The sequence below is a fragment of the Carcharodon carcharias genome (assembly GCF_017639515.1).
Source record: "Carcharodon carcharias isolate sCarCar2 chromosome 27 unlocalized genomic scaffold, sCarCar2.pri SUPER_27_unloc_2, whole genome shotgun sequence".
In the NCBI taxonomy this organism is placed as follows: domain Eukaryota; kingdom Metazoa; phylum Chordata; class Chondrichthyes; order Lamniformes; family Lamnidae; genus Carcharodon; species Carcharodon carcharias.
The window spans coordinates 943,741-970,672 of NW_024470635.1; the positions used below are offsets into that span (position 1 = coordinate 943,741).

A 26,932-nucleotide genomic window follows, 5' to 3' on the forward strand; every position below is an offset into this window, starting at 1 on the left:
GGGCGATTTTGTCAGATCTTGAGGTGATGTTTGAGTTTCCCGACTGCAAGTTCTTCCCCTCTAACACCCTGTGAAATTGATTTAAAACAGAAAAAAGGGAGTGAGAGAGAACCCACAAAAACACAAAGACAGGTTGTGAAATTGAGCTGAATGAATCTGGGAATTTGTGGCACCGGCACTCGGAAAAAGTGACCATGAAAACTGCTGGATTGTCATAAAAACCCAACTGGTTCACTGATGATACAGGACTCTGGCCTCTATGCGAAGAGAGAGAGAAAGAGAGACAAAGCCAGAGAGAGAGAGAGTGGTCGGAGCAGCAGAGAGATGAGAGGGATTTTATTTGCCTAAAACCCAACCACAGCTTTGACGAAACCTCCACCTATGGCAGGGGTGGGGAATCCACGGCCCGTGGGTTGGATCTGGCCCGTTGCTCAATTTTATCCAGCCCGCGGCAAGAGTTCTAAAATTAAAATTAGCTCCGATGTTTTGCGTAGAGTCTGAACACAGCACCAGATCTTTCTAGTGCCGAAATGACTTTGTTTTCTTGCTGTCTCAGTCTCTATTTTTAGTGAGATCTGTACAAACTCATCTTGACAGCACGGCTACTCGTTTGTCTCTGTAACTGACCACGATGCTGCAGGAAAACAATGAAGTCCCGGGTGAACTTTAGGACAGTGCTAGACTTCTGGGTTGGGAAACTCGCCGTCCAATTTCGACAAAAGGATGACACCAGGAATGCTGAGAAACATTATGTTTGGCTGTGGTTGCTGTTCTTGGCCCGTGATAAGAAAAAGGATCCTCACTCCTGACCTGGAAGGACCAGGGTAGCAGGTGTATATGAACACCATCACCTCCAAGTTCCCCTCCAAGTCACACACCATCCTGGCTTGTCTGACATCCAGTACTGGATGAGCAGAAATTTCCTCCATTTAAGTTTTGGGAAGACTGAAGCCATTGTTTTCAGTTCCTGCTACAAACTCAATCCCGAGCCAACGATTCCATCCCTCTCCCTGGCAACCAGACAGTTCACAACCATGGTGAAATATTTCACCCCAAGATGAGCTTCCACATCATCACCAAGACCGTCTATTTCCACCTCAGTAATAAAACCAGAAAATGTTGGAAATACTCAGCAGGTCAGGCAGCATCTGTGAAGAGAACAAGAGTTAATGTTTCAGATTGTGATGACCCTTCCTCAGAACTGTGGAAAGATAGAAATGTAATAGGTTTAAAGTCAATGAAAGTGGGATTGTGAGGGAAGAACAAAAGCAATGTGTGATGATGTCACAGACACGAACACAAAACATCTGGGTCTGTACAAACCAGTGTTCACCACATATTATGAAGGATGTGACTGTCCTTGAGAGGGGGCAGAGAAGATTTACCAGAATGGGTCGAGGGATGGGGGATATGAGCTAGAAGGTTTTGTTCTCCTTCAAACAAAGGAGATTGAGGGAAATTTGATAAAGGTGTACAAGATTTGATAGGTTTAGATAAGGTAGATCATACAGAATCACACAGTGCGGAAGAGGCCCTTCGGCCCATCGAGTCTGCACCAACACGTGAGAAACACCTTGACCTACCTACCTAATCCCATTTATCAGCACTTGGCCCATAGCTTTGAATGTTATGACGTGTCAAGTGCTCATCCAGGTACTTTTCAAAAGGATGTGAGGCAGCCTGCCTCCACCACCTTCTCAGGCAGTGCATTCCAGATGGTCACCACCCTCTGGGTAAAAAAGTTTTTCCTTACATCCCCCCAAACCTCCTGCCCCTCACCTTGAACTTGGATCCCCTCGTGACTAACCCTTCAACTAAGGGGAACAGCTGCTTCCTATTCACCCTGTCCATGCCCCTCATAATCTTGTACACCTCAATCAGGTTGTCCCTCAGTCTTCTCTGCTCCAACGAAAACAACCAAGTCTATCCAATCTCTCTTCATAACTTAAATGTTTCTTCCCATGCAACATCCTGGTGAATCTCCTCTGCACTCCCTCCAGTGCAATCACATCCTTCCTTTAACGTGGCGATCAGAAATGCACACAGTACTCCAGCTGTGCCCTCACCATAGTTCTATACAATTCCAACATGACCTCCCTACTTTTGTAATCTATGCCTCGATTGATAAAGTCAAGTGTCCTATATGCCTTTTTCACCACCCCACTAACATGTCCCTCTGCCTGCAGAGATCTATGGACACATACGCCAAGGTCCCTTTGTTCCTCAGAACTTTCTGGTGACATGCCGTTCATTGAATACTTCCTTGTCAAATTACTCCTTCCAAAGTGTATCACCTCACACTTTTCAGGGTTAAATTCCATCTGCCACTTATCTACCAATTTGACCATCCCATCTATATCTTCCTGAAGCCCAAGACACTCAGTCTCACTGATAACCACCCGGCCAATCTTTGTGTCATCCGCAAACTTACTAATCCTACTCCCCACATGTCGTTTATATAAATTACGAATAATAGGGGACCAAGCACACATCCCTGTGGTACGCCACTGGACACTGGCTTCCAGCCACTAAAGCAGCCTTTGTCATCATGCTCTGCCTCCTACAACTAAGCCAATTTTGAATTCAACTTATCAAATTACCCTGTCTCCCATGTGTATTTGCCTTCTTTATAAGTCTCCCATGTGGGACCTTGTCAAAGGCTTTGCTGAAATCCATATAAACTACATCAACCTCACTATCCTCATCTACCTGGTCACCTCCTCAAAAAATTCAATCAAATTTGTTAGGCATGACCTCCCTCTGCAAAGCCACACTGCCTTTCCCTGATCAAACCTTGCCTCTCCAAGTGGAGATAGATTCTCTCCTTCAGAATTTTCTCCAATAGTTTCCCAGCCACTGCCATGAGAGTCACTGGTCTGTAGTTCCCTGGCTTATCTCTACAACCCTTCTTAAATAGCAGAACCACATTAATTGTTCTCCAGTCCTCTGGCACCTCCCCCGTGGCTAGAGGGGAATTAAAATTTTGGGTCAGAGCCCCTGTGATCTCCTCCCTTGCCTCCCTCAGCAGTCTGGGATACAAATCATCTGGACCTAGAGATTTGTCCACTTTTAAGCCTGCCAACACCTCCAATATCTTGTCACTCCCTATATCAATATGCTCAAGAACCTCGCAGTCTCTCTCCCTGAGTTCCATACCTTCATCCTCATTCTCTTGGGTGAAGACGGATGTGAAGTATTCATTCAACACTCTAGCGATGTCCTCTGGCTCCAACCATAGATTGCCCCCTTGGTCCCTAATGATAACGATAGTTAACGAAAAGCTGTTCCCATTAACTGATTGTAAAATGATTACGGGATACAGATTAAAGATTTTGGGCAAGATCTATAGGGGGAATGAAAGGAAGAAATTTTACACAGTGAATGGTAATGACCTGGAACTCAATGATTACACTCAGAGGCTGATAATATCCAGGTCCTGAATTTCTATCCTGGGCTGACAGTGACATGTTTGGGAAACGGTTTACACAGAGCATTAGAAAAGGATGATCCAGGTCCTGTGAATCAAGTGACTCTGTCATATCTAAATGCGATGTTGGTCTTGACATTCCCGTCTGTAAATCCTCCTCTTCTAATCCCCTGTAAAAGGAGTTTCCAAAATCCATCCCCGTCAGTCCGGGATAGAAACTCACAACATTCTCTCCTCCTGCTACCTGGACCAGGATGACTGCGCATGCGCCCTGATGCACATTGCCCCCTATAAAGATGGCGGCCGTTACCCCGGGCCTGGCGAAGGGAGAAATCCAGACTTTTTCGGCTCGTTCTCTGTAAACACAAGACCGGTACCTTGTTATATGGGGTCTGTGGCCTGCACTGTGTCTTTATGAAGCCTTCCTGCCCATTCTGCTAGCTCCATTCCTCCTCACACACACACACTAACTGTTAGTTTGCTCCATTCCACATTTTCTCACCCGCTCTGAGCAGCTTCAGTCACAGACCAGCACTGCGCATGCTCATGAAACAGACCGCAATACGCATGCCCCAGCATGCCGTAATGCGTATGTGCAGGGAGCTGCTGTTGTGAGGATCGGGCATATTCTGTTTCCCCTGACCTAAATAGCTAAGTGGTTATGGTACTGGGTTTGTAACCCCAAGATCAAGAGTTCAAATCTCACAATGGCAAAACTATGAAACAATGTAACTTTATCTGAAACAGATGGAAATGGGTTTGTACTCGAAAGAGTTACTGCCACAAGAGTTGAATGCTGAGTAGCCTGGCTGCCATTGAAAATCCATATTTCTGAATAGGAAATTATTATTTGTGATCCACTGATGATTGGAGCCACAGGGCCAAGATATAACAATGTTTTTTGATATCAATTGACATAATAAAATGCACTGGTCTTCCGCCATAGTTTGGTGCCAGGTGTAATTAACAGCAGAACAAATCCCTAGTTAGACGTGAACTCACTGGAATCTCAGCAGGCCGTGTGAACGAGTGATTTTTCATTCCATACACAGAACATTTACATTCTGTCGCAGTTAGGATGTAACAACTCAACAGGTGAACGATCATTTCACGGTGTGATTTTACCCATAAGTTTCCAGCTCACACAGGGATCTCAAACCCTTCAGATAATGAGTTCCACATTTTCAACCATCTACAGTTATCAAAAAGCGGGTGCTGTGAATCTGAAATTAAAATGGAAAATGCTGGAATTTTTAGCAGATCTGGTAGTACTGGTACAGTGAGGAATATAGCATCAGTGAACAGTCCTGAAAACTTAATGCTTCTCAATGCAGATGCTCCTAGATGTGCTGAGTGTTTCTGGCACATTCTGCATTATCTCTGGTGAATGAAAATTGATCATTATTTACACATTAGATCTATTAGTGACTAACTTATATTTATTGCCATCCATTCACAAATGGAAATATCTTCCACGTGTCCATCCTGTCAAACCCTTTCACTATCTTAAAGTCCTCGGTCAGGTCATGTCTCACTGTCTTCTCCAAACAAAACCTTTGCAAACTGTTAAATCTTTGTTGATTGATATAACTTTCCAATTCCGGCATCATTCCAGTAAATCTGTTTTGCACCTTCCCCAGTGCTTCTCGATCCAATTTAACATATGGAGACAGAGCTAATCTGAGCATCAACATCACTATTGCCCCAAATTTCTGTATGTTGGAAGGATCAGTACGGCAGTGGGAGAGAGGACTGTGGTTTCGAGCTGTTATTCATCATTCTTTATTTGAGAGATTATCTCACTAGAATATTTGGACACTAAGGGAATCAATAGATATGGGAATGGGGCGGGAAAGTGGAGTTGAGCTGAAAGATCATTTAATGGTGGAAAAGGCTCAAAGAGCCGTATGGTCTACCCCAGCTCCTATTTCCTGTTTTCTTATGAACATCACTGTGAATCATTTCCATAATAGCACAGCAGATGCAGCATCCACCCTTCACCTCTTCCCTTCCCACATTCCAGGTCCCCAAACATACTTTCCAGGTGACACAATGAAAAACGTCAGTAACCTGAAATGTTCCATCAGCTTGGTCGACATGGAACTAAACTCACGTTTAATTCCTCCTCAGTAACAGGGAGTGGATCGATAGCACCACTACTGACCGAGCTGGTTGATTCCTAAAGGACATAGCTGCTAGACTGGGTCTGTGGCAAGTCGTGAGAGAGTCTTCAAGAGGAAAAAAACATACTTGACCTCATCCTCATCATTCCATCTGCTGCAGATGCACCTGTCCATGACAGCATCAGTAGGAATCACATCCTACGCAGTCGTTGTGGAGGCGAAGTCCCATCTTCACATTGAGGATACCCTCCATCGTATGGTGTGGCATTACCATTGTGCTAAATAGCATGGGTTTCGAACAGATCTAGAAACTCAAGGCTGGGCATCCATGGGGTGCTGTGGGCCATCGGCAACAGCAGAATTGCACTCAACCACAATCTGTAACCTTATGGCCGGCTTACCACTCCCCACCACCCCCCACCCCACCCCCCCAACCACCCACTCTACCAGTACCATTAAGCCAGGGGATCAACCCTGGTTCAATGAAGAGTGCAGGAGGGCATGCCAGAAGTAGCATCTGGCATACACAAAAATGAGGTGTCAACCTGGTGAAGCTACAACATGGGACGACTTGCAGGCCAAACAGCGCAAACGGCATGTGACAGACAGAGCTAAGCAATTCCACAACCAATGGATCAGATCTAAGCTCTGCAGTCCTGCACATCCAGTCGTGAATAGCGGTGGATAATTAAGCAACTCACTAGAGGAGGAGGCTCCACAAATATCCCCATCTGCAATAGTAATGAAAACTTGGACTCCAGAACTCGCTGCACCCATGGCCAAACTGTTCCAGTACAGCTACAACACTGGCATCTCCCCAGCAATGTGGAAAATGGACTGGGTATGTCCTGTACACATAAAGCATGATAAACCCAATTGGACCAATTACTGCCCCATCATTCTACTTTCGATCGTGAACAAAGTAATGGAAGGGGTCATCAACAGTGCAATCAAGCAGAACTTGCTTAGCAATAATCTGGTCATTGGTGCTCAATTTGGGTTCTGATCCTGACCTCATTACAGCCTTTGTTCAAACATGGACAAAACTGTTGAACTCAGAGTAACTGCCCTTGACATCATGGCAGCATTTGACCGAGTGTAGCATCAAAGAGCCTGAGCACAACTGAGGTCAATGGAAATGAGGGGGAAGCTCTCCATGGGTTTGAGTCCTGGGTGGTGGTTGTTGGAGGTCAATCATCTCAACTCAGGGCATCGCTGCAGGAGTTCCTCAGGATAGTGTCCTCGACCCAACCATCATCAGCTGCTTCATCAATGACCTTCCTTCAATCATTAGGTCAGAAGTGGGGATGTTCACTGATGATTGCACAATGATCATTCGTGAACATTCGTGACTCCTCAGGTACTGAAACAATCCATGTCCAAATGCACCAAGACCTGGAAAAACTTGGCAGATGGAATATAATTTGGGAATATGTGAGGTTATGCTATTTGATGGGAAGAATAGAGAAGCTGAATATTATTTAGGTGGAGAAAGACTGCAGAAGGCTGCAGCACAGGGGGATTTGGGAGTCCTTGTGCATGAATCCCAAAAAGCTAACATCCAAGTTCAGCAGGGAATAGGGAAGGAAAATGGAATGTTGGTCATAATTTCCAAGGGAATGGAGTATAAAAATAGGGAAGTCTTGCCAAAATTATACAAGGCAGCAGTTAGACCGCCCCAAGAATACTGTGAACAATTTTGGTCCCCTTATCTAAGGCAAGATATTCTGGCATTGGAGGCAGTCCAGAGAAGGTTCATTTGGTTGATCCTGGGTATGGAGGGATTTTCTTAGGAGGAGAGGTTGAGTAGGTTGGGCCTGTACTCATTGGAGTTCAGAAGAATGAGAGGTGACCTTATTGAAACATATAAGATTCTTTGGGGGCTTCACTCGGTAGATACTGAGAGGTTGTTTCCCTTTGTGAGAAAGTCTAGGACTAGAAGGCATAATCCCAGAGTAAGGGGGCACCTATTTAAAAAATAGACGAGGCAGAATTTCTTCCCTCAAAATATAGTGAATCTGTGGAATTCTTTACCACAGAGGGCTGAAGAGGCTGGGTCATTAAGTATATTCAAGGCTGAGATAGACAGATTTTTAATCAGTAAGGAAATCAAGGGTTATGGGGACAAGGCAGGGAAGTGGAATTGAAGATTATCAGATCAGCCACAATCTCATTGAATGGCGGAGCAAACTCAGTGGGCCAAATGGCCAGCTTCTGCTCCTACATCTTATGGTCTTATGGACAATACCCAGGCTTAGTCTGGCAAGGAGCAAGGAACATTCATGCCACATAAGTGCAAGGCTATGACTATCTCCAACAAGAGAGAAGCTAACCAACTCCCCTTGACATTGAAACGCATTACTACCATTTAATATCCCATTTTCAACATCCTGTGGTTACCATTTACCAGAAATTGAATTGGACCAGCCATTTCCATAGTCCAGCTACAAGAGCCGATCAGAGGCTAGGACTCCTGCGGCAAATATCTCACCTCCTGACTCCCCAAAGCCTGTCCACAATCGACAAGGCACAAGTCAGGAGCGCGATGGAATACTGTCTACTTGCTAGGGTTAGTGCAGCTCCAAAAACACTCAAGAGCTCGACACCATCCAGGACAAAGCAATGCATTGGATTGGCACCACATCCACAAACATTCATTCTATCCACCACCAACGCACAGTCGCAGCCAGTGTGTACCATCTACAAAGTGCACTGCAGAAACTCACCAAGGTTCCTTAGGCAGCACCTTCCAAACCCACGACCACTACCATCTAGAAAGACAAGGGCAGCACACACATGGGAACACCACCACCAGGAAGTTCCCCTCCAAGTCACTCGCCATCCTGGCTGGGAAATATATCGCCGTTCCTTCACTGTCACTGGGTCAAAATCCTTGAACCCTTGCTGCCCTTGTCTTTCTAGATGGTAGTGGTCGTGGGTTTGGAAGGTGCTGCCTAAGGAACCTTGGTGAGTTTCTGCAGTGCACTTCGTAGATGGTACACACTGGCTGTGACTGTGCATTGGTGGTGGATGTGGTGCCAATCCCAGCATCTCATGATTGAACCGGGGACTTTCTCATGTAAAGTAAACGTGATAATCAGTGCACTAGGGAAATGAGTGTGAATCCCCCCCGGACAGAGGGGAACTGACCATCCATCTCTAGCTCTAATTCCCAAACAGAAAATGCTGCCAAGAATCAGCAAGTCAGGCTGAGTCTGTGGCCGCTCTCACCATTTGAAACCGTCACAATGCCCTGTTGATTGACGGCAGCTCCGGACCAATGGGAAGAGGGGGCGGGACTGGAGAACTGAGAGCGGGCGACTGGTCCTCCAGCCAATCGGAGTGAACGAGGGGGCGGGGCTCGAGGGGTGAGGCTCTGCGCAGGCGCATTGTCATTGTACCTGAAGCCCAGGGAGTGCGGGAGGTGAAGGAGGAAGGAGGCGGGAAAGGGTGAGTGACAGCCGAGTGCAGGAGAGAAATGGAGTCGATATGGACTGGGAGGTTTCATAAACACCTAGTGTAGGACTCAGGACCCTAATTAGGAACTCTCGGTCCCGCGTTTGCACCAAACAGGCAACAGCTGCGACTCCCTACATGTTCCAGGCCTGGATCAACGGCCGCCATCATCGGGACACACACAACAAACGTCACATCTAAGTGGGACTGAATCACTCCATTCATCAGGACCTGGATATTGTTGGCCTCTGAGTGAAAGTGTTGAGTTCCAGGTCATTGTGTCTCACTGTGTAAAATTACTTCCTCACGTTCCCCCCTGTAGATCTTGCACTAAATTTTAAATCTGTGTCTTGTAATCCTTTCACCATCAGTTATTGCAAATGGCTTTTCTTTATCTACCTTATCTAAATCTCCATTAACTTGCGCACCTCTCTCAAATCTCCCTTCAACCTAAGATATAAGCAAAATATCGCAGATGCTGGAAATCTGAAACAAAAACTGCAAATGCTGGAAAAATTCAGCAAGTCTTACAGCATCTGTGGAAGGGAAGACAGAGTTAACATTTCAAGTCCTGATGACTCTTCTTCAGAGAGAAGAACAAAAGAATCAATCGGGCTCGAAACATTAGCAATGTCTTTCTCTCCACAGACACTTTTAGACCTCCTGAGTTTTTCCAGCATTTGCTGTTTTTGACCCCTTCAACCTAATTGCAAACGGCTTTTCTTTATCTATCTTATCTAAAACTATCATTAACCTGCACACCTCTATCAAATCTCCCTTCAATCTACTTGGCTTCAAGGAGAACCACCCGACTTTCTCCAACCATAGTGTAGTCAGGAGTGTACACCATCTACAAGGTGCACTGCAGCAACACACCAAGGCTCCTTCGACAGCACCTTCCAAACCCACGACCTCTAACACTGAGAAGGACAAGGGCAACGGATGCATGGGAACACCACCACCTGCAAGTTCCCCTCCAAATCACACACCATCCTGACTAGGAACTATATCGCCGTGTGTCTCGGAGGGGAACTTGGAAGTGATGATATTCACATGTACCAGCTGCCTTGGTCCTGCTAAGTGGTGGAGGTTGAGGGTTCTCCTTTCTCTCTCTCTCACTCTCGCTCTCTCTCTCTCTCCCCACCCACCCTCTCTCTTTCAGCTTTAACGTTCACTTTGTCCTAGTGCCGGCGTTATAAATTATTCATTAGCTCGGGTTCACAACCTGCCTTTGTGTTTTTGTGGATTCTCTCTCACTCCCTTTTTCTGTTTTAAATCAATTTCACATTATTAGAAGGGGAAAATTTGCAGTCCAGAAACTGAAACAAAACATCAGATCAGGATCTGAGAGAGTCTTTGGATTCATTTGGATCCTTGGCCTTTGAACATGGAAGGAAAAAGCACTGATCCCACTGGGAGGGAACTGTGGAAATGTGGAGACTGTGGGAGGGGATTCAGTTACCCATCCCAGCTGGAAACTCATCGGCCCACTCACACTGGTGAGAGACTGTTCACCTATTCCGAGTGTGGGAAGGGATTTACTGTTTTATCCACCCTGCAGAGACACCAGTGTGTTCACAACGACGAGAGACCTTTTAAATGCACAGAGTGTGGGAAGTGTTATAAAAGCTCCCAGGAACTGATGGCCCATCAACGTGTTCACACTGATGAGAGACCGTTCAGGTGCTCTCACTGTGGGACTGGGTTCAAGACCTCTTATTACCTCAATGTGCATCAGCGCAGTCACACTGGGGAGAGACCGTTCATCTGCTCCAAGTGTGGAATGGCATTCACCCAGTCCTCCAGCCTTCTGAGACACCAGCGAGTTCACACCATTCGCTTGCTCCGAGTGTGGGAAGGGATTCAGTCAGTTATCCACCCTGCAGACACACCAGTGAGTTCACACTGAGGAGAAACCATTCTCCTGCTCCGAGTGTGGGATGCGATTCAATAGTTCAACCACCCTGCTGATACACCAACGAGTTCACACTGACGAGAGACCTTTTCAATGCCCAGACTGTGGGAAGAGCTTCAAACGTTCCCAGGAACTGATGTCCCATTAACGTGTTCACACTGACGAGAGACCATTCAGCTGCTCTCACTGTGGGACTGGCTTCAGGTGGTCATCTCAACTCACTGAACATCAGCGAGTTCACACTGGGGAGAGGCCGTTCACCTGCTCCAAATGTGGGAAGAGATTCACTCATTCGTCCAACCTGCGGAAACACCAGCGAGATCACACTGACATGAGACCTTTTAAATGCCCAGACTGCGGGAAGTGTTATAAAAGTTCCAGGGCACTGATGTCCCATCAACTTACTCACACTGACGAGAGACCATTCAAGTGCTCTCACTGTGGGACTGGATTCAGGCAATCATCTCAGCTCACTGTACACCAGCGAGTTCACACTGGGGAGAAGCCGTTTACCTGCTCCAAGTGTGGGAAGAGATTCACTCAGTCATCCCACCTGCTGAGACACCAGCGAGTTCACAAGTAACTACAGTGATGGGATTTTGCTGTTAATCACATCCAGGAATGAACCAGGTTCATTGGATTATATTTCTGCTGATGTTAATAAACTACAGCCCAGTTATAGGGGCTATTATCAGAAAAATAGACTAATACATCAGCTTTGCGTTAAATACACTGTGTCAAATATTTTTAATATCTTTAACACAGCCTTTTGAAGGTTTCTCCCTCTCCCCTGTCTCCTCCATCCTCACCTCCAACAGCAAGTGTGAGGAGCTCATGGAACTACTTTGTCACTAAGATTGAGACAATCCATCAGCGGCCTCTGCTGCTTCCCTCCCTTCCACTAGCCCACCGAGACAAACTGTCTCTGAAGTTCCCCCTTGTCTGAGCCCTGAACACACATCTTTCTCCAGTTGCTCTCCCATCTCCCTCATGCCCTGTCAGTGCTCATCTTGTCCATGAGACCCACCTCCTGCTCCCTTGACCCTATTCTCACTAAACTGCTGATCACCCAACTTCTCCATCTTAGCTGATATTGTTAATGGTTCTCGCTGCCTTTTGATACTGTCTCTCTCACTTTTAAATCTACCATCCTCACCCATTCTAAAAAAAAGCAACTTTTGACCCAACCATCTTTGGAAACTACTGCCCCATCTCCAACCTCCCTTTCCTCTCCAAAGCCCTTGTACTGGGTGTCCCCCAAGGATCTACCCTCCTATTTCTCATCTACATGCTGCCACTCGGTGACATCATCCAAAAGCACCGTGTTAGTTTTCACATGTACACTGACAACACCCAGCTCTACCTCACCACTATGCCTCTCCATTCCTCCACTGTTACTAAATTATCAAACTGCTTATACCACACCCAGTACTGGATGAGCAGAAATTTTCTCAATTAAAAATCAGGAAGACCAAAGCCATTGTCTTCAGTCACCACTATAAATTCTGTTCCCGAACTACCGAGTCCATCCCTCTCCCTGGGAACTGTCTGAGGCTGAACAACACTGTTCACAATCTCGGTGTCATATTTGACTGCAGGAGGAGTTTCTGACCACATATCCACACCATCACTAACACCAGGTATTTCAATCTCCATAACGTCGCCTGACTCCACCCCACCCCCAGCTCATCTGCTGAAACCTTTATCCGTGTCCATGTTACCTTTAGACTTGACGATTCCATTACATTCCTGACCAGCTTCTCACATTCAACCCGTCCCCCACACAGAAACGTAAGATCATCCAAAACTCTGCTGTCCATGAGCTTTCTCACATCAAGCCCCCATCACCCCTCTGCTCACTGACCTACATTGGCTCCTGGTCAAGCAGTGCCTTAATTTTAAAGTTCATAGCCTTGTTTACAATTCTCTCCATGGCCTCGTCCCTCCCGATCTCTGTAATCTCCAGTCACTCACCCTCTGAGGTATCTGCGCTCCTCTCATTCTGGCCTCTTGAACATCCCTGATTTTAATGACTGCACCATTGGTGGCTGTGCCTCGGTGTGAAGCTCTGAAATTCCCTCCCTAAACCTCTCCACCCCCTCCAGCTCTCTCTCCTGATTAAAGATGCTGGTTAAAATCTGCCTCTCCAATCACGGTTTTGTCCATTTACCCTAATATCGCCCTTTGTGACTCTGTGTCAATTTTTTTCTTTATGAAACTCCTGTGAAGAACTTTGGAACATTTTATTACATTAAACGTGTTTTATAAATACAAATTGTTTCTGTTTCATGACAGCCAGTTTGTGCACAGTAAGATCCCACAAACAGCAATCAGACTAACTGATTAATCCAGGTTTTTTTTGGTGGTGTTAGTTAAAGCACTAATGTTGGTGCCACTGCACCAGGAGAACTCCCCTGTGGACAGGACATGGAGTAGTTGATGTCTCCTGAGCTGAGAGTGGAGCTGATTGAGCTGTTGGGCCTGTAGTGTACCTTGAAGAACCGTTGTCTTTTACCTACATCTCACCCATTAGAAATCCATGAAGTTTATGGATTCAAACAAAACAATAAATTATTCTCTCTTCATCAGTTCTATTGTGAGTGAAACGGGTGTAAACAAAATATCATTTTTTTTCCCCTTATTACTGTGGGATACTGCGAAGCAGGCTTGTGCGGACTGTGTATATGTTGTGTGTGTGTGTGTGACTAATTTAATTAGACTGACGACAGTCAGACTGCAAGGTTTAAATCATGAAGAGGATTAGGTGCAAAAGGAGACATATTTGAAGAGATGAGTGAGCTAAGATGGGATACCAGGAGATACAGCATGAATAGGAATTTGCATTGGGAGATAAATGAGGAGCTGAATTTTTAGCTAGTGAATTTTAAAGAGAGAAAAAAGGAAGACTAACAACTGGCAAAGAGCATAAATAAATAAAGCAAAGTTACTAAGTTTATTTTTCCTTAAAGTAGTAGCCATAAAATCAACATGAATGTTTTTAGATTCTGGGAAAGGTAACCTTCAAAAGAAAGTTAAAAACATTTATGAGGGGTTTGGCCATGTGATTTGAAGAGTGTGCCATGTGAACACAGTCCTATGAAGGAAGCAGCTTCTCACCACCCCAGAGAAGTGTCTGGTTGTTCCAGACAGCAAGGTTTTCTTACAAGACTTGGATTTCCATTGTTGACTGAGAGGGAGAGAGAAGCTTGTGAAATACCTCCCCTATAGCAACAGTGGGTGCCTTGCAGGAATATTACTGGATGTTTTATAGATTAAAAATCTATCGGGACTGTTGCCTGAAAATGGGTGTTTATTTGTGAGTCTAGCTAAGTGGAAATCTTTTGGGAAATGATATAAAACGAAGTTAACTGTATAACTGTAATCTTATGTGTTTACATTTTCTTCTGTTAAATGTTTTAATTTATTATTTAAAATCCGCAAAAGCGGTGGTGGTATCTTTACTTCTGACTTCAGTACACATACCTTCTCATAATAAATACAAATTGCAAAATTGTTGTGATAGCCTGACCAAGTTTTCCTTTGGGATTTGGTCAGCCCAGCAAATACCACCTACCATATCACAACACAGGGGAAAGCAGCAATATTCTGGCCCTGACCTCTCCAATCACCTGCTGCCAGCAGAGAGCAGTGACTGCAGCTTCAATCAGCGGGTTCCTGCCCATCCCTGGGAAGCAAGATACTCCATCTTGGGTCAAACCTCCCAATACACCCAGCACAGGCTCAGGAAAACGCAGGTCGATTATATCCCTGTGACCAAACCTCCGAGCAGCATTTACAGAATACCCGAGTGAGTGAGTCACAAATAAATGTCACACCAACTTCCTCAATCCTTTCACTGCGAAATCCTTTCATTTTATTGAAAATCTTACTGTTGTGAATCTGAAAATGAGCACCACGGGATTTGTGTTACTGAGTGACTTGTTTTCCATTGTTTGTCGATCAGGTTTGCAATTCAATTTGTGTTGGATATTGAAGCAAATCTTATTTCAAAATGAGGACACAAAGCAGGTAAATATTAAACCCAGGAAAAAATCCTGAGGAAAATGGATCACAATGTTTGGAAGGAGGTGCAGCTAAGAAGCAGAAGCTGTGAATGATGTTATTGATGATTGAGTGGAAAGCATTGGACCCTTGGGCATCTGGTGGTCAATTTCCTTCTCAGCTATTTCATTCAGTTATCTCATTGTGATAACATCTGGATATAACATTTCCGATTGCCTGACTAACTCAGTTGGTCGAGCATAGAAACATGGAAAATAGGAGCAGGAGTAGGTCATTTGGCCCTTCAAGCCTGCTCCGCCATTCATTATGATCATGGCTGATCATCCAACATCAATAGCCTGCTCCCGCTTTCTCCCCATATCCTTTGATCCCTTTCAGCTATATCTAACTCCTTGAAAACATACAATGTTTTGGCCTCAACTACTTTCTGTGGTAGCGAATTCCACAGGCTCACCACTCTCTGGGTGAAGAAATTTCTCTTCATCTCAGTCCTAAATGGTCTACCCCATATCCTCAGATGACCCCTGGTTCTGGACTCCACCACCATTGGGAACATCCTGCTTGCATCTACCCTGTCTAGTTCTGCATGAGTCGTTTCAACTCAGGGTTGTGGGTTTGAGCCTCACATTGGGTACTCTCTGTTTTTAAACTTTTCTCCTTTTCCAGGTGAACTCCAGCTCTCCATTCTTCCAGCAGTGTCACCCCCTCAAAATGAGTCTTTCTCCATCCTGCTTTGTTACTATCACTGATTCAGAAACTGAAGGAGGGCATTATGACCACCCACCCCAGGGTCAGAAACTAGTGGTGCAGCTTTTGGGCCTGAATAAGATCCAACCGAGGGCCGCCTCCTCAGTTCCATCGGACGGCAGCTGAGACCAGTCTGAGGAGCCAAATAAGAGTCACAGGAGCTGGAGAACTGAACCCAGCCAGAGTAGAGGGAGGGAGAAAACTGGGAGTGGAGAAAGGAAATGGTGGAGATGGTGCGATGGGTTTGGATTTCAGCTGAGGGAAGACGGAGAGTGTGTGAGATGGGGATTTACAGCTTTTGGAGAACAAGAGAGGAAAAAATGTTCCATAGAAACTAGAATTGTTTGTTCTGAATTTCTATCCTGTACTGACAGAGACGCCCTTTGTCAACTCCATTTGCAGGATATTGGAGAGAGGGGATTTTCAGTCAGGAGACTCCAAACAAAAACCTTGGCCTGATTTTACAGCAGGGGATCTCAAACAGAGAGTCGCGATTCCCGGTGAGGTGGGGGGCTGAGGAATTGGGGCTGTGAGCTCTGAGGCAGCAATGGGGGATTTGGAGCAGAGACTCAGCCCGGACAGTCCTGCCATCGGGTTCGAGGCTCCAGGACACGTGCGTTTCCTTTCCTGCCAGTGGTCCGGGTGTCGAGAGAATGAGGTTCGAGGCCCCATCACTGACTCCAACATCAGGTCGGTGAATAAATGACATCGCATTCCCCATTCTGTCTGTCACAACTCTTCCCCACCCCCCCATGATTCTTAGCCCTTCTCAATGCTTCCCTCACCCCTCACAACTCTTACACCCCCTGTTCTCCCAATTACCTGGTCTCTTTATGGGGTCTGTGTACCTGGAGAGACAAAAGGAAACCTGCCCGATGGGAGACCACACAGCAACTTAGAGAAAGACTTGAGTTCAGGCCTAAGACAGGAGAACGTCAGTGATAGTTTGACCTGATGGGCTAGTGGAAGAAAGGGAAGCAGCAGAGGCAGCTGATTAGATTGTCTCAATTATTTTTATTCATTCAGGGGATGTGGGCATCACTGGCTAGGCCAGCATTTATTGCCCATCCCTAATTGCCCTTGAGAAGGTAGTGTCTTCCTGAGCTGCTGCAGTCCATGTGGTGTAGGTACACCCACAGCGCTGTTAGAGAGGGAGTACCAGGATTTGACCTAGCGTTAGTGAAGGAACGGCGATATATTTCCAAGTCAGGATGGTGCATGACTTGGAGGGACACTTGCAGGTGCTGGTGTTCACATGGATCTGCTACCTTTGTCCTTCTAGATGGTAGTGATCGTGGGTTTGGAAAGTTCTCTGAAAGAAGCACCATGAACTCCTCACACTTGTAGGAGGTGAAGATGGAGGAGGCAGAGGAGAGGGAGAGCCCTTCAAAAGCAACTAACTTGTGTTAGAGATGTTAAAAGATTCAACACACAGTAATTAGCACAAAGCTGATTTATTTGACTTTTATACAGAATATTAACACCCAAAGCTGGACTGGTGTAGATTAACATTAGCAGAAACAGACCCCAATGCACATGGTTCAGTCCTGGATGTGATTAACAGCAAAATCCAATCATTGGAGTTGCTTGTGAACTCGCTGGTGTCTCATCAGGTGGGATGACCGAGCAAATTCCTTCCCACACTCTGAGCAGGTGAATGGCCTCTCCCCAGTGTGAATTCACTGGTGTGCAGTGAGGTCAGATGATCGCCTGAACCCAGTCATACAATGAGAGCACCTGAATGGTCTCTCATCAGTGTGAACACGTTGATGGAATATCAGTTCCCAGGAACTTTTAAAACCACTTCCCACAGCCTGGACATTTAAAAGGTCTCTCCCCAGTGTGAACCCACTGGTGCTTCAGCAGGGTGGATGAATGAGTGAATCCCTTCCCACACACGGAGCAGGTGAATGGTCTCTCCCCAGTGTGACTACGCTGATGAGTGTGAACTTGCTGGTGAGCAGTGAGGTCAGATGATCGCCTGAACCCAGTCATACAATGAGAGCACCTGAACAGTCTCTCGTCAGTGTGAACACGTTGATGGGACATCAGGTTCCTGCAACTTTTATAGCACCTGCCGCAATCTGGACATTTAAAAGATCTCTCATCAGTGTGAACTTGCTGGTGTTTTAGCAGGGTGGATGAATGAGTAAATCCCGTCCCATAAACGGAGCAGGTGAATGGTCTCTCCCCAGTGTGACTATGCCGATGTGTTTCCAGGTCAGATGGGGATCTGAAACCCTTCCCACAGTCCCCACATTTCCACGGCTTCTCTCTGTTGTAACTGCACTTGTGTTTTGACAGACCAGATGTTTGGCTGAAGCCTCATCCACAAACAGAACACATGTACAGTTTCTCCCCACTGTGAACAGTGCTTTTTCCTGCCATGTTCAAAATCTGATGATATTCAGCTTATGATAAACACCATCAAATCCTGATGTGATGTTTGGTTTCAGTTTCCCAACTGTAAATCCTCCCATTCTCATATTCTGTCAAACTGATTTAAAACAGAAAAAAGGGAGTAAGAGAGAACCCACAAAAACACAAAGGCAGGTTGTGAAATTGAGCTGAATGAATCTGGGAATTTGTGGGGCCAGCACTAGGAAAAAGTGACCATGAAAACTGCTGAATTGTCATAAAAACCTAACTGGTTCACTCATGTCCTTCAGGGAAGGGAACCTGCCACCCAGTCTGTGCCCACTCAAGATTCTGTCAACAAATTTCAAATAGTGCCTGAACACCAAGGTCTCGGTTATTTATATCTGTTAAGAAGAGCAGGGTTCCTAACACTGACTCCTGGGGAACTCCACTATAAACCTTACTTCAGTCTTAAAAACATCCATTAAACAATGTCACTCAGCCAATTTCATATCCATGTTGTTGCTGTCCCTTTCTTTATTACACAACGAAAACAACCCAAGTCTCTCCAACCTCTCTTCATAACTTCAACGTTTCATTCCAGGCAACATCCTGGTGAATCTCCTCTCCACCCCCTCTAGTGCAACCACATCCTTCCTGTAATGTGGCGACCAAAACTGCACACAGTACTCCAGCTGTGGCCTCACCAATTTTCTATACAACTCCAACATGACCTTCCTACTTTTGTAATCTATGCCTTGATTGATAAAGGCAAGTGCCCCATCTGCCTTTTTCACCACCCCACTAACATGCCCCTCTGCCTTCAGAGATCTATGGACACACATGCCAAGGTCCCTTTGTTCCTCCTTCAAGTGTCTTAAAGGGGGAAGTGTGGTAGGGAGAGAATCTCAAAGCTTGGGGACAAGGGAGCTGAAGGCACGGTCACTAATAGTGGAGCGATTAAAATAGGGAATGTACAAGGTCAGAATTAGAACATTGCAGTTATCTCAGAGGGTTGTGGGGCTGAAGGAGATTAAAGAGATAGGGAGGGGTGAGGCCATGGAGGGATTTGAAAACAAGGATGAGAATTTTAAAATCGAGCTGTTGCTTGACTGGGAGCCAAGGCAGGTCAGGAAGCAGAGGTGTTAGGGGAATGGGCCTCACTGTGAGTGAAGACATGGACAGAAGATCTTTGGATGGCTTCAACATTATGGAGGGTAACGTGGGCGACCAGCCAGGAGTGTGTTGGAATAGTTGAGTCTGGAGGTAACAACAGCAGCGATGATGGCTTAATCTCAAACTGTTCCCAGAGAGGGGGATGGAGTGGGTATCTGGGAAATGGCGATTGGAGCAGGGACTGAAAACAGTGACTTCAATCTTCTCAGTGTTTAATTGGAGTTAATTAGTCACCAGGAAGAGAAGCAGGAACCAGAATGGGCCATGAGACTGAGTTAGAGAGGGAGAGAAGGAAGGAAGGAAACCCTCAGAGGTTTGGATAAACCACCTTCACGATCACTCATTAAATCTCCACACAGTAAGTTTTGGATACAAGGTTAACGTCTGCTATTTTGTATGGTTGGTCAGGGGACTTCAGATTAAAGATTTGTCATGAGTAATGACTGAAGTGAATGATCAAACATATTGTCATCTCCAGTTGTAGAAATCTGTTAAAAAGATACAGAAGTAATTGTCCAAAACTCTGTTTGGATTTCAGCACAGAGAGGGGGGAGATTGCATGGGATGGGGATTTGCAGCTTTGGGGGAAAAAGAGTTGAAGAAATATTCCACGGAAACGAGAGTTGTCTGTTTTGAATTTCTATCCTGTTCTTACAGTGATGACTTTTGTAAACTCCTCTTTCAGAGAATTAGAAGGGGAGGCCTTGTAGATGGGAAACTCAAATCAAATATCACTTCAAGGTCTGACACAACTTATACGACCTGAATATCATCGAGCTTTTGAATGTGGAAGGAGAAATGTTTGTCTGTTCTGTTCGTGGGAAAAGATTTCAAACATCAGTGTGACTGGAAAAGCACCGAGACACACATGCACACAGTATTCCAGTGAACTGACTGGGGAAAGAGCTTTAACCAGTTACACAGCCTGAAAATAACATCACACCATTCACAGTGGGGAGAAACTGTACACGTGTTCTCTGTGTGGACGAGGCTTCAACTGAGCATCCAGCCTGGAGAGACACAGGGACACCCGCACCATGGAGAAACCGTGGAAATGTAAGGACTGTGGGAAAGGATTCAATTACCCTTCTCATCTGGAAACCCATCAACGCAGTCACACTGGGGAGAGACCGTTCACCTGCTTGATGTGTGGAAGGGATTCACTCAGTTATCCAACCTGCTAACGCACCAACAGTTACACACTGCAGAGAGACCATTCACCTGCTCCAAGTGTGGGAAGGGATACACTCGATTATCCCACCTATGCACACACCAGTGAGTTCACAGTGGAGAGAGGCCATTCACCTGCTCTGTATGTGGGAAAGGATTCACTGGGTCCCCTGATCTTCTGAAGCATCAGCAAGTTCACACTGAGGAGGGGACATTCAACTGTACTTCCTGTGGAAAGAGATTCAGGTTTTCATTCAAACTCAGTGTACACCAGCGACTTCACACTGGAGAGAGGCCGTTCACCTGCACTGAGTGTTGGAAGGGATTCACTCAGTTGTCTAGCCTGCTGACACACCAGCGAGTTCACACTGGGGAGAGGCTGTTCACCTGCTCCAAGTGTGGGAAGGGATTCACTCAGTCATCCCACTTGCTGACACACAAACGAGTTCACACTGGGGAGAGACCATTCAGCTTCTCTGAGTGTGAGAAGAAATTCACCCAGTTATCCACATTGCTGACACACCAACGAGTTCACTCTGTAGAGAAACGATTCACCTGTCCTGTATGTGGGAAAGGATTCACTGGGTCCACTGTCCTGCTGAAGCACCAGCGAATTCACACTGAGGAGAGGCCATTCAGCTGTACTTGCTGTAGAAAGAGATTCAGGTCTTCATCCAACCTCAAAGTGCACCAGCGAGTTCACTGGAGAGAGGAGATTCACCTGCTCCAACTGTGGGAAAGGATTCACTCAGTCATCCAGCCTGTTGACACACCAGCGAATTCACACTGAGGAGAGACCGTTCCCCTGTACTTACTGTGGAAAGAGATTCAGGTCCAACTACAAAGTACACCAGCGAGTTCACACCGGAGAGAGACCGTTCACCCGCTCCGACTGTGGGAAGGGATTCACTCAGTTATCGCACCTGCTGCAACATCAGCGAGTTCATAAGTGACTGCAGGGATTGGATTCTGCTGTTAATATCATGCAGGATGAAAGGTCTGACAATATTAGGCTTGTTTCTGCTGATGTTTACAATCCCTGTAACTAGGCTGGAGTTTAATATTCTGGATCTATGGCTGATTGTGTTCTCGGGGCTGCAGTGTCCCTTTAAGAACTGCTGTCTCTGATCTTTCCCCTTAATTCAGGAACTCTCATCAGAACTTAGTTTACAACAAGGTTCTGAACTTTTACTTTGATCCTAAATTGATCTTTGGTACAAACTCTACAATTCAGTATCTGAGAGGTTCCACTGATTAATATCTCCAATTAGAAAGTGCTGATTAATCCTTGCTGACAATTCTTACTGACTTGTACATTACTCACAGTGATACCTCCATTATCCATCAGAAAGAAGGGGAATGGGAACTGATGGAGAATCGAGAGTTCCCAAATGTTACCCCTCCCGCCTGGTACAGAAATCCCCTCGGCACGGGAATGGAGACATGTTCAATCCAAGTAACAGACTGTAAGTAATCATTGTCTAATAACCCTATAGAAAGGTTAAAATAGGCTCTCGACAGCAAAGAGATTTTGAAGCGATCCATATTAGCTTCAGCCCAATACTCACACTCCCCACACCAGTTAACCATTCAGAAGAGACTGCCACCACTGGCTACGGAGACCAGCACTCACTCTGTGTCCTCTGGGACCAGTAATCCATTCTAACCTGTCATGGGTCATGTGTTTCTCATGTCTGTTTAGGTTCTGCATCGTATTTAAACTGTCGCTTCTCAATAAACTACTTTAAAATCACTTCTGTGCTCAACCCCCTTTTCAGGTCATCTGTGACTCCTGAACCTCAATCTTACAAGTGGTGTTAGCAGTGGGATCAAAGTGATCGAGATCATAGGCTTGAGAAGCAACACGCTTACTTAAATGTGAATGGAGAAGTTCCTAAGTGAAGCCAGGAATATACAATGGCATTGACGTATTACAGGGAGCGACTGATAGGTAGTCTGATAGAGAAAACAGGCAGGCCGGGCGTGAGAGATATCCTGGGGATTGGAGCAGAGAGTGACCGGGATTACAAGTATATCCTTGATAGGGTTTGTAAAGAGGGTTAGAAAGGACAGATTAAGTTGATAAAGGTCCAAAATGAGTTTGAAAAAACCCATAAGGTGAATAGAGAGCTGGAGAATCTTGAAAGTCTGTGCATGAACCTTTGTTTGAACCAGATGTATTTACAACATGCCAATAATTTAGATTGTGTGAGATAATTGACAGGTGGGGAAGATGAATCTTAGGTGATAATTATGACATTTTCGTGGAAAAGTTTTGACATTTATTCTTGGTGGCAGCTCAAGGGTTTGTGTTGCTGATTATGATCATTCTAGTAGGTTTAGTATGTTATCTACAGTTTGTCATCAAGAAATTAGGAAAACAAGCTCGGAGCTTAGAAATAGTGAGGTTAGTCAGAAATCAGTTGTGAGAAGTCAATAAGGAGTCACCCTTCTCAAGGTGGGGAGATCTGTGAGAAATCACTGTCTAATAACCTTATAAAATCTGCAGAAATGTATTGAACATTATTGCAATTACCCTCTCACTCTTTGTCTCTCACTATCTGTCTATCTCTCTCAAGAATAAAGCTTCCTGGGTTGAGAAACACAGGACAGTGAGGCCTGTTTCTCTGCCAAGGACATGTCTCTGGCACAGACCCTGAAACAAGACAAGCTTGATTGGGTGAGGGGATCTCATGACCCATATGTAAACCAACTGTCTGAGTAAAGGGTAAACAGGATGTCCCAGCAAGTGATGAGCCACAAAAGACTTCATGAACTTCCAGTGGAAATAGGAGGGGTTACCTTGAATATCTGTCCCTTGCTAATGGACAATTGGATAAGTTATTGACATGAGACCCCCAGAAATGAGATATATAAAGTGGCTTTCGAGAGAGAGAATAACGTCAGACAGTGAAGAGCTTCTTGGAGTGACCCATCCATCCATCCACAGGTGCTCCTCTTCACTGGAAATGTGAGAGACAAGATTGTAGATGTGGCATAATGTACAATGAATGATGAGTTTAATAGTGGAAAGTTCTACTCAAGCCCCTGAACCAACAGACAGAGAGTCTGTTGCCGTGGTCACTGAATGTGCTCTGCACATGTGTGAACCCTGAACTAGTGCAGAGCGATCAGTCCAAATCACTTTGGAAAGTTACTTGTGGATCTGCTTCCACCAGTCATTCAGACAATGTGTTCCAGATCATCAGAACTCACTGAGCAAAATAATCTCTCCTCATCTCCATCCTGGATTCTTTGCCAATTATTTTAAAGCTGTGTTCAGTGGTTACCAACCATCCTGCCAATGAAAACAATTTCTCCCTGTGCAGATGAAAACTCCTGAAAAATCTCTGCATCTCTATTAAAGCACTCCTTAACCTTCTCTGCTCTAAAGGGAACAATCCCAGCTTATCCAGTCTCTCCACAGAACTGAAACCCCTTATCCCTGATACTATTCTGGGACATTTTCCCTTCACCCTCTCCAAGGCCTCGACATCTTTCCTAAAGTGTGGTGCTCAAAATTGAACATAATATTTCAGCTGAGGATTAAGCAGTGATTTATAAAGATTCAGGATAACTGCCTTGCTTTTGTACTCCATGTCTCCATTAATAAACCGAGGACCCCATTAGCTTTTTATTAAACAGCTTGGTCATACTTTTCCTACACTCTGTTTAAAATTGTACCATTTAGTTTATTCTGCCTCTCCTCATTCTTAGTTTCAAAATACATCATTGACTGTGAATCACTTTGGGATGTTCTGAGGATGTGAAAGATGATAAATAAACACAACTTTCTGTCTCTTCTGCAGCTGATTTGAAGTTGTCGATTTTACTTCAAAGATTAAATTGCATTTGATATTCAAAGTTAACTATTGTACTGCAGAAATAACTTCAGCTGAGAGTCAGTGAATTAAGAGGAAAGATCCCAGACAGCGGTTCTTCAAGGTACACTGCAGGCTCGACAGCTCAATCAGCTCCACTCTCAGCTCAGGAGAGCTCAACAATTCCACATCCTGTCCACAGGGGAGTTCTCCTGGTGCAGTGGGACCAACATTTGTGCTTTAACCAACAGCACCAAAAAAACACATTAATCAGTTACTTGTTTGATCGTTGTTTGTGGAATCTTACTTTGCGCATCTGGCTGTCATGAAACAGAAACAACTTGTCTTTATCTAACATGTCGAATGTAGTAAAACATCCCAAGGTGCTTCAGAGGAGTTTTGTAAAGAAAAATTTGACACCATGTCCCAGAGGGATATATTAGGGTAAATGAACAAAACCTTGATTGGAGAGGCAGATTTTAACCAGCATCTTTAATCAGGAGAGAGAGCTGGAGGGGGTGGAGCGGTTTAGGGAGGGAATTTCAGAGTTTCACACCGAGGCACAGCCACCAATGGTGCAGTCATTAAAATCAGGGATGTTCGAGGCCAGAATGAGAGGAGTACAGATACCTCAGAGGGTGAGTGACTGGAGATTACAGAGATCAGGAGGGATGAGGCCATGGAGGGAATTGTAAACAAGGATGTGAATTTTAAACTGGAGGCACTGCTGGACCAGGAGCCAGTGTAGGTCAGTGAGCACAGGGCTGATGGGGGAACAGGACTTGCCTGAGAAAGCTCAAGGGCAGCAGAGTTTTGGATGATCTCATGTTTCCATGTGGGGACGGGGTGAATTGAGGGGCTGGCCAGGGATGTATTGGAATTGTCAAGTCTAAAGGTAACACAGACATGGATGAGGGTTTGAGCAGCAGATGAGCTGGGGTCAGGTGGGGACATGTGATGTCATGGAGAGTGAAATCCTTGGGGGACACCAAGTCCAAGGACTGTGCAGAGAAAAGTGAGTTTGGAGATGGGGTGGAATTTTAGGGTGGTGGGGTCAAGTGTTTTTTCAGGTGATAACAGTGGATTTAAAGGTGAGAGGGACAGTACCAGAAGAAAGAGAGAGGGAGCCATTAAAAATATCAGCTGAGAGAGGGAAGCTGGGTGATCAGTAGTTTAATGAGAATGGGGTCAATATTGCAGAAGACAAGATGAGCACTGAGAGGGCATAAGGGGAGAGAAACTGGGGAAAAATGCGAGTTCAGGTCTCTGACAAGGAGAACTTTAGAGACAGTTTGTCCCGGTGGGCTGGTGGAAGGGAGGGAAGCAGCAGAGGCAGCTGATCGGATTGTCTCAATCTTAGTGACAAATGAGCTCCGTGAGCTCCTCACACTTGTTATTGGAGGTGAGGATGGAGGAGACGAGAGAGAGAGAGAGTCTTTCAAAAGGAACTGACTTGTGTTAAAGATATTAAAAATGTTCAACACACATATGTTTATTACAAAGCTGATTTATTTAACTTCATCCAGAAAACTTAGCACCTCCAACATGGTTGGAGCTTTTCAACATCGGCAAAAACAGACTCCAATGAAATTTGTTCAGTCCTGGATGTAACCAACAACGAAATCCAATCACTGTAGTTACTTGTGAACTCGCTGGTGTGTCAGCAGGTAGGATGACTGAGTGAATCCCTTCCCACACTCGGAACAGGAGAACGGCCTTTCCCCAGTGTGAATTCACTGATGTGCAGTGAGGTGAGATGAGTGCCTGAATCCAGTCCCACAGTGAGAGCACCTGAAAGGTCTCTCGTCAGTGTGAACGCGTTGATGGCACAAGGTTCCCCAGAACTTTTAAAGCATTTCCCGCAATCTGAACATTTAAAATGCCTCTCATCAGTATTGAATCGCTGGTATCTCAGCAGGTTGGATAATTGAATGGATCCCTGACAACATACAGAGCAGGTGAATGGCCTCTCCCCAGTGTGAATTCGCTGCTGTCTCAGCCGGTTTGATGACTGAATGAAAATCTTTCCACACTTGGAGCAGGTGAACGGTCTCTCCCCAGTGTGAACTCGCTGATGAGTTTCCAGCTGAGATGGGGAATTGAATCCCTTCCTACAGTCCCCACATTTCCACAGTGTCTCCTCTGTAAACACTGCTTTTTCCTTCCATTATCGAGCTTGATGGATCGAGTGACTCTGTCAGATCCTGATGTGATGTTTGGTTTGAGTTTCCCGACTGTAAATCCTCCCCTTCTATTACCCTGTGAAATTGATTTAAAACAGAAAAAGGGAGTGAGAGAGAACCCACAAAAACACAAAGGCAGGTTGTGAAATTGAGCTGAATGAATCTGGGAATTTGTGGGGCTGGCACTAGGGAAAAGTGACCATGAAAACTGTTGAATTGTTATATAAACTCAACTGGTTCACTGATGTCCTTCAGGGAAGGGAACCTGCCACCCAGTCTGGGCCTACACAAGGCTCTGGCCTCTGTGGGAGGAGCGTGAGAGTGTGAGAGGTAGGGCGAGAGAGAAGCGAAGGAGAGAGAATATCTTGACATATACAAATAGAACAGAAATACATCAGATTCTTGCAAACCATCCACCTCCACCAACTAGAAGGACCAGGGTAACACGTGTGTGTGAACACCTTCACCTCAAAGTTCCCTTCAAAGTCACACACCATTCAATACTGGGTGAGCAGAAATTTCCTTCATTTAAA

The 26,932-nt window shown here is 45.4% G+C and overlaps 1 protein-coding gene across 1 annotated transcript in view; it reads right to left on the minus strand.

Annotated features, from left to right (window-relative positions):
• The window catches only part of LOC121273846 (zinc finger protein 664-like), a 56,662-nt gene that overhangs the window by 15,578 nt on the left and 14,152 nt on the right, over positions 1–26,932 (minus strand). Inside the window, exon 4 of the mRNA XM_041180985.1 lies at positions 17,279–17,361. Within this exon, the coding sequence (XP_041036919.1) occupies positions 17,279–17,361 (83 nt within the window). The remainder of the gene's footprint in view (positions 1–17,278; positions 17,362–26,932) is intronic.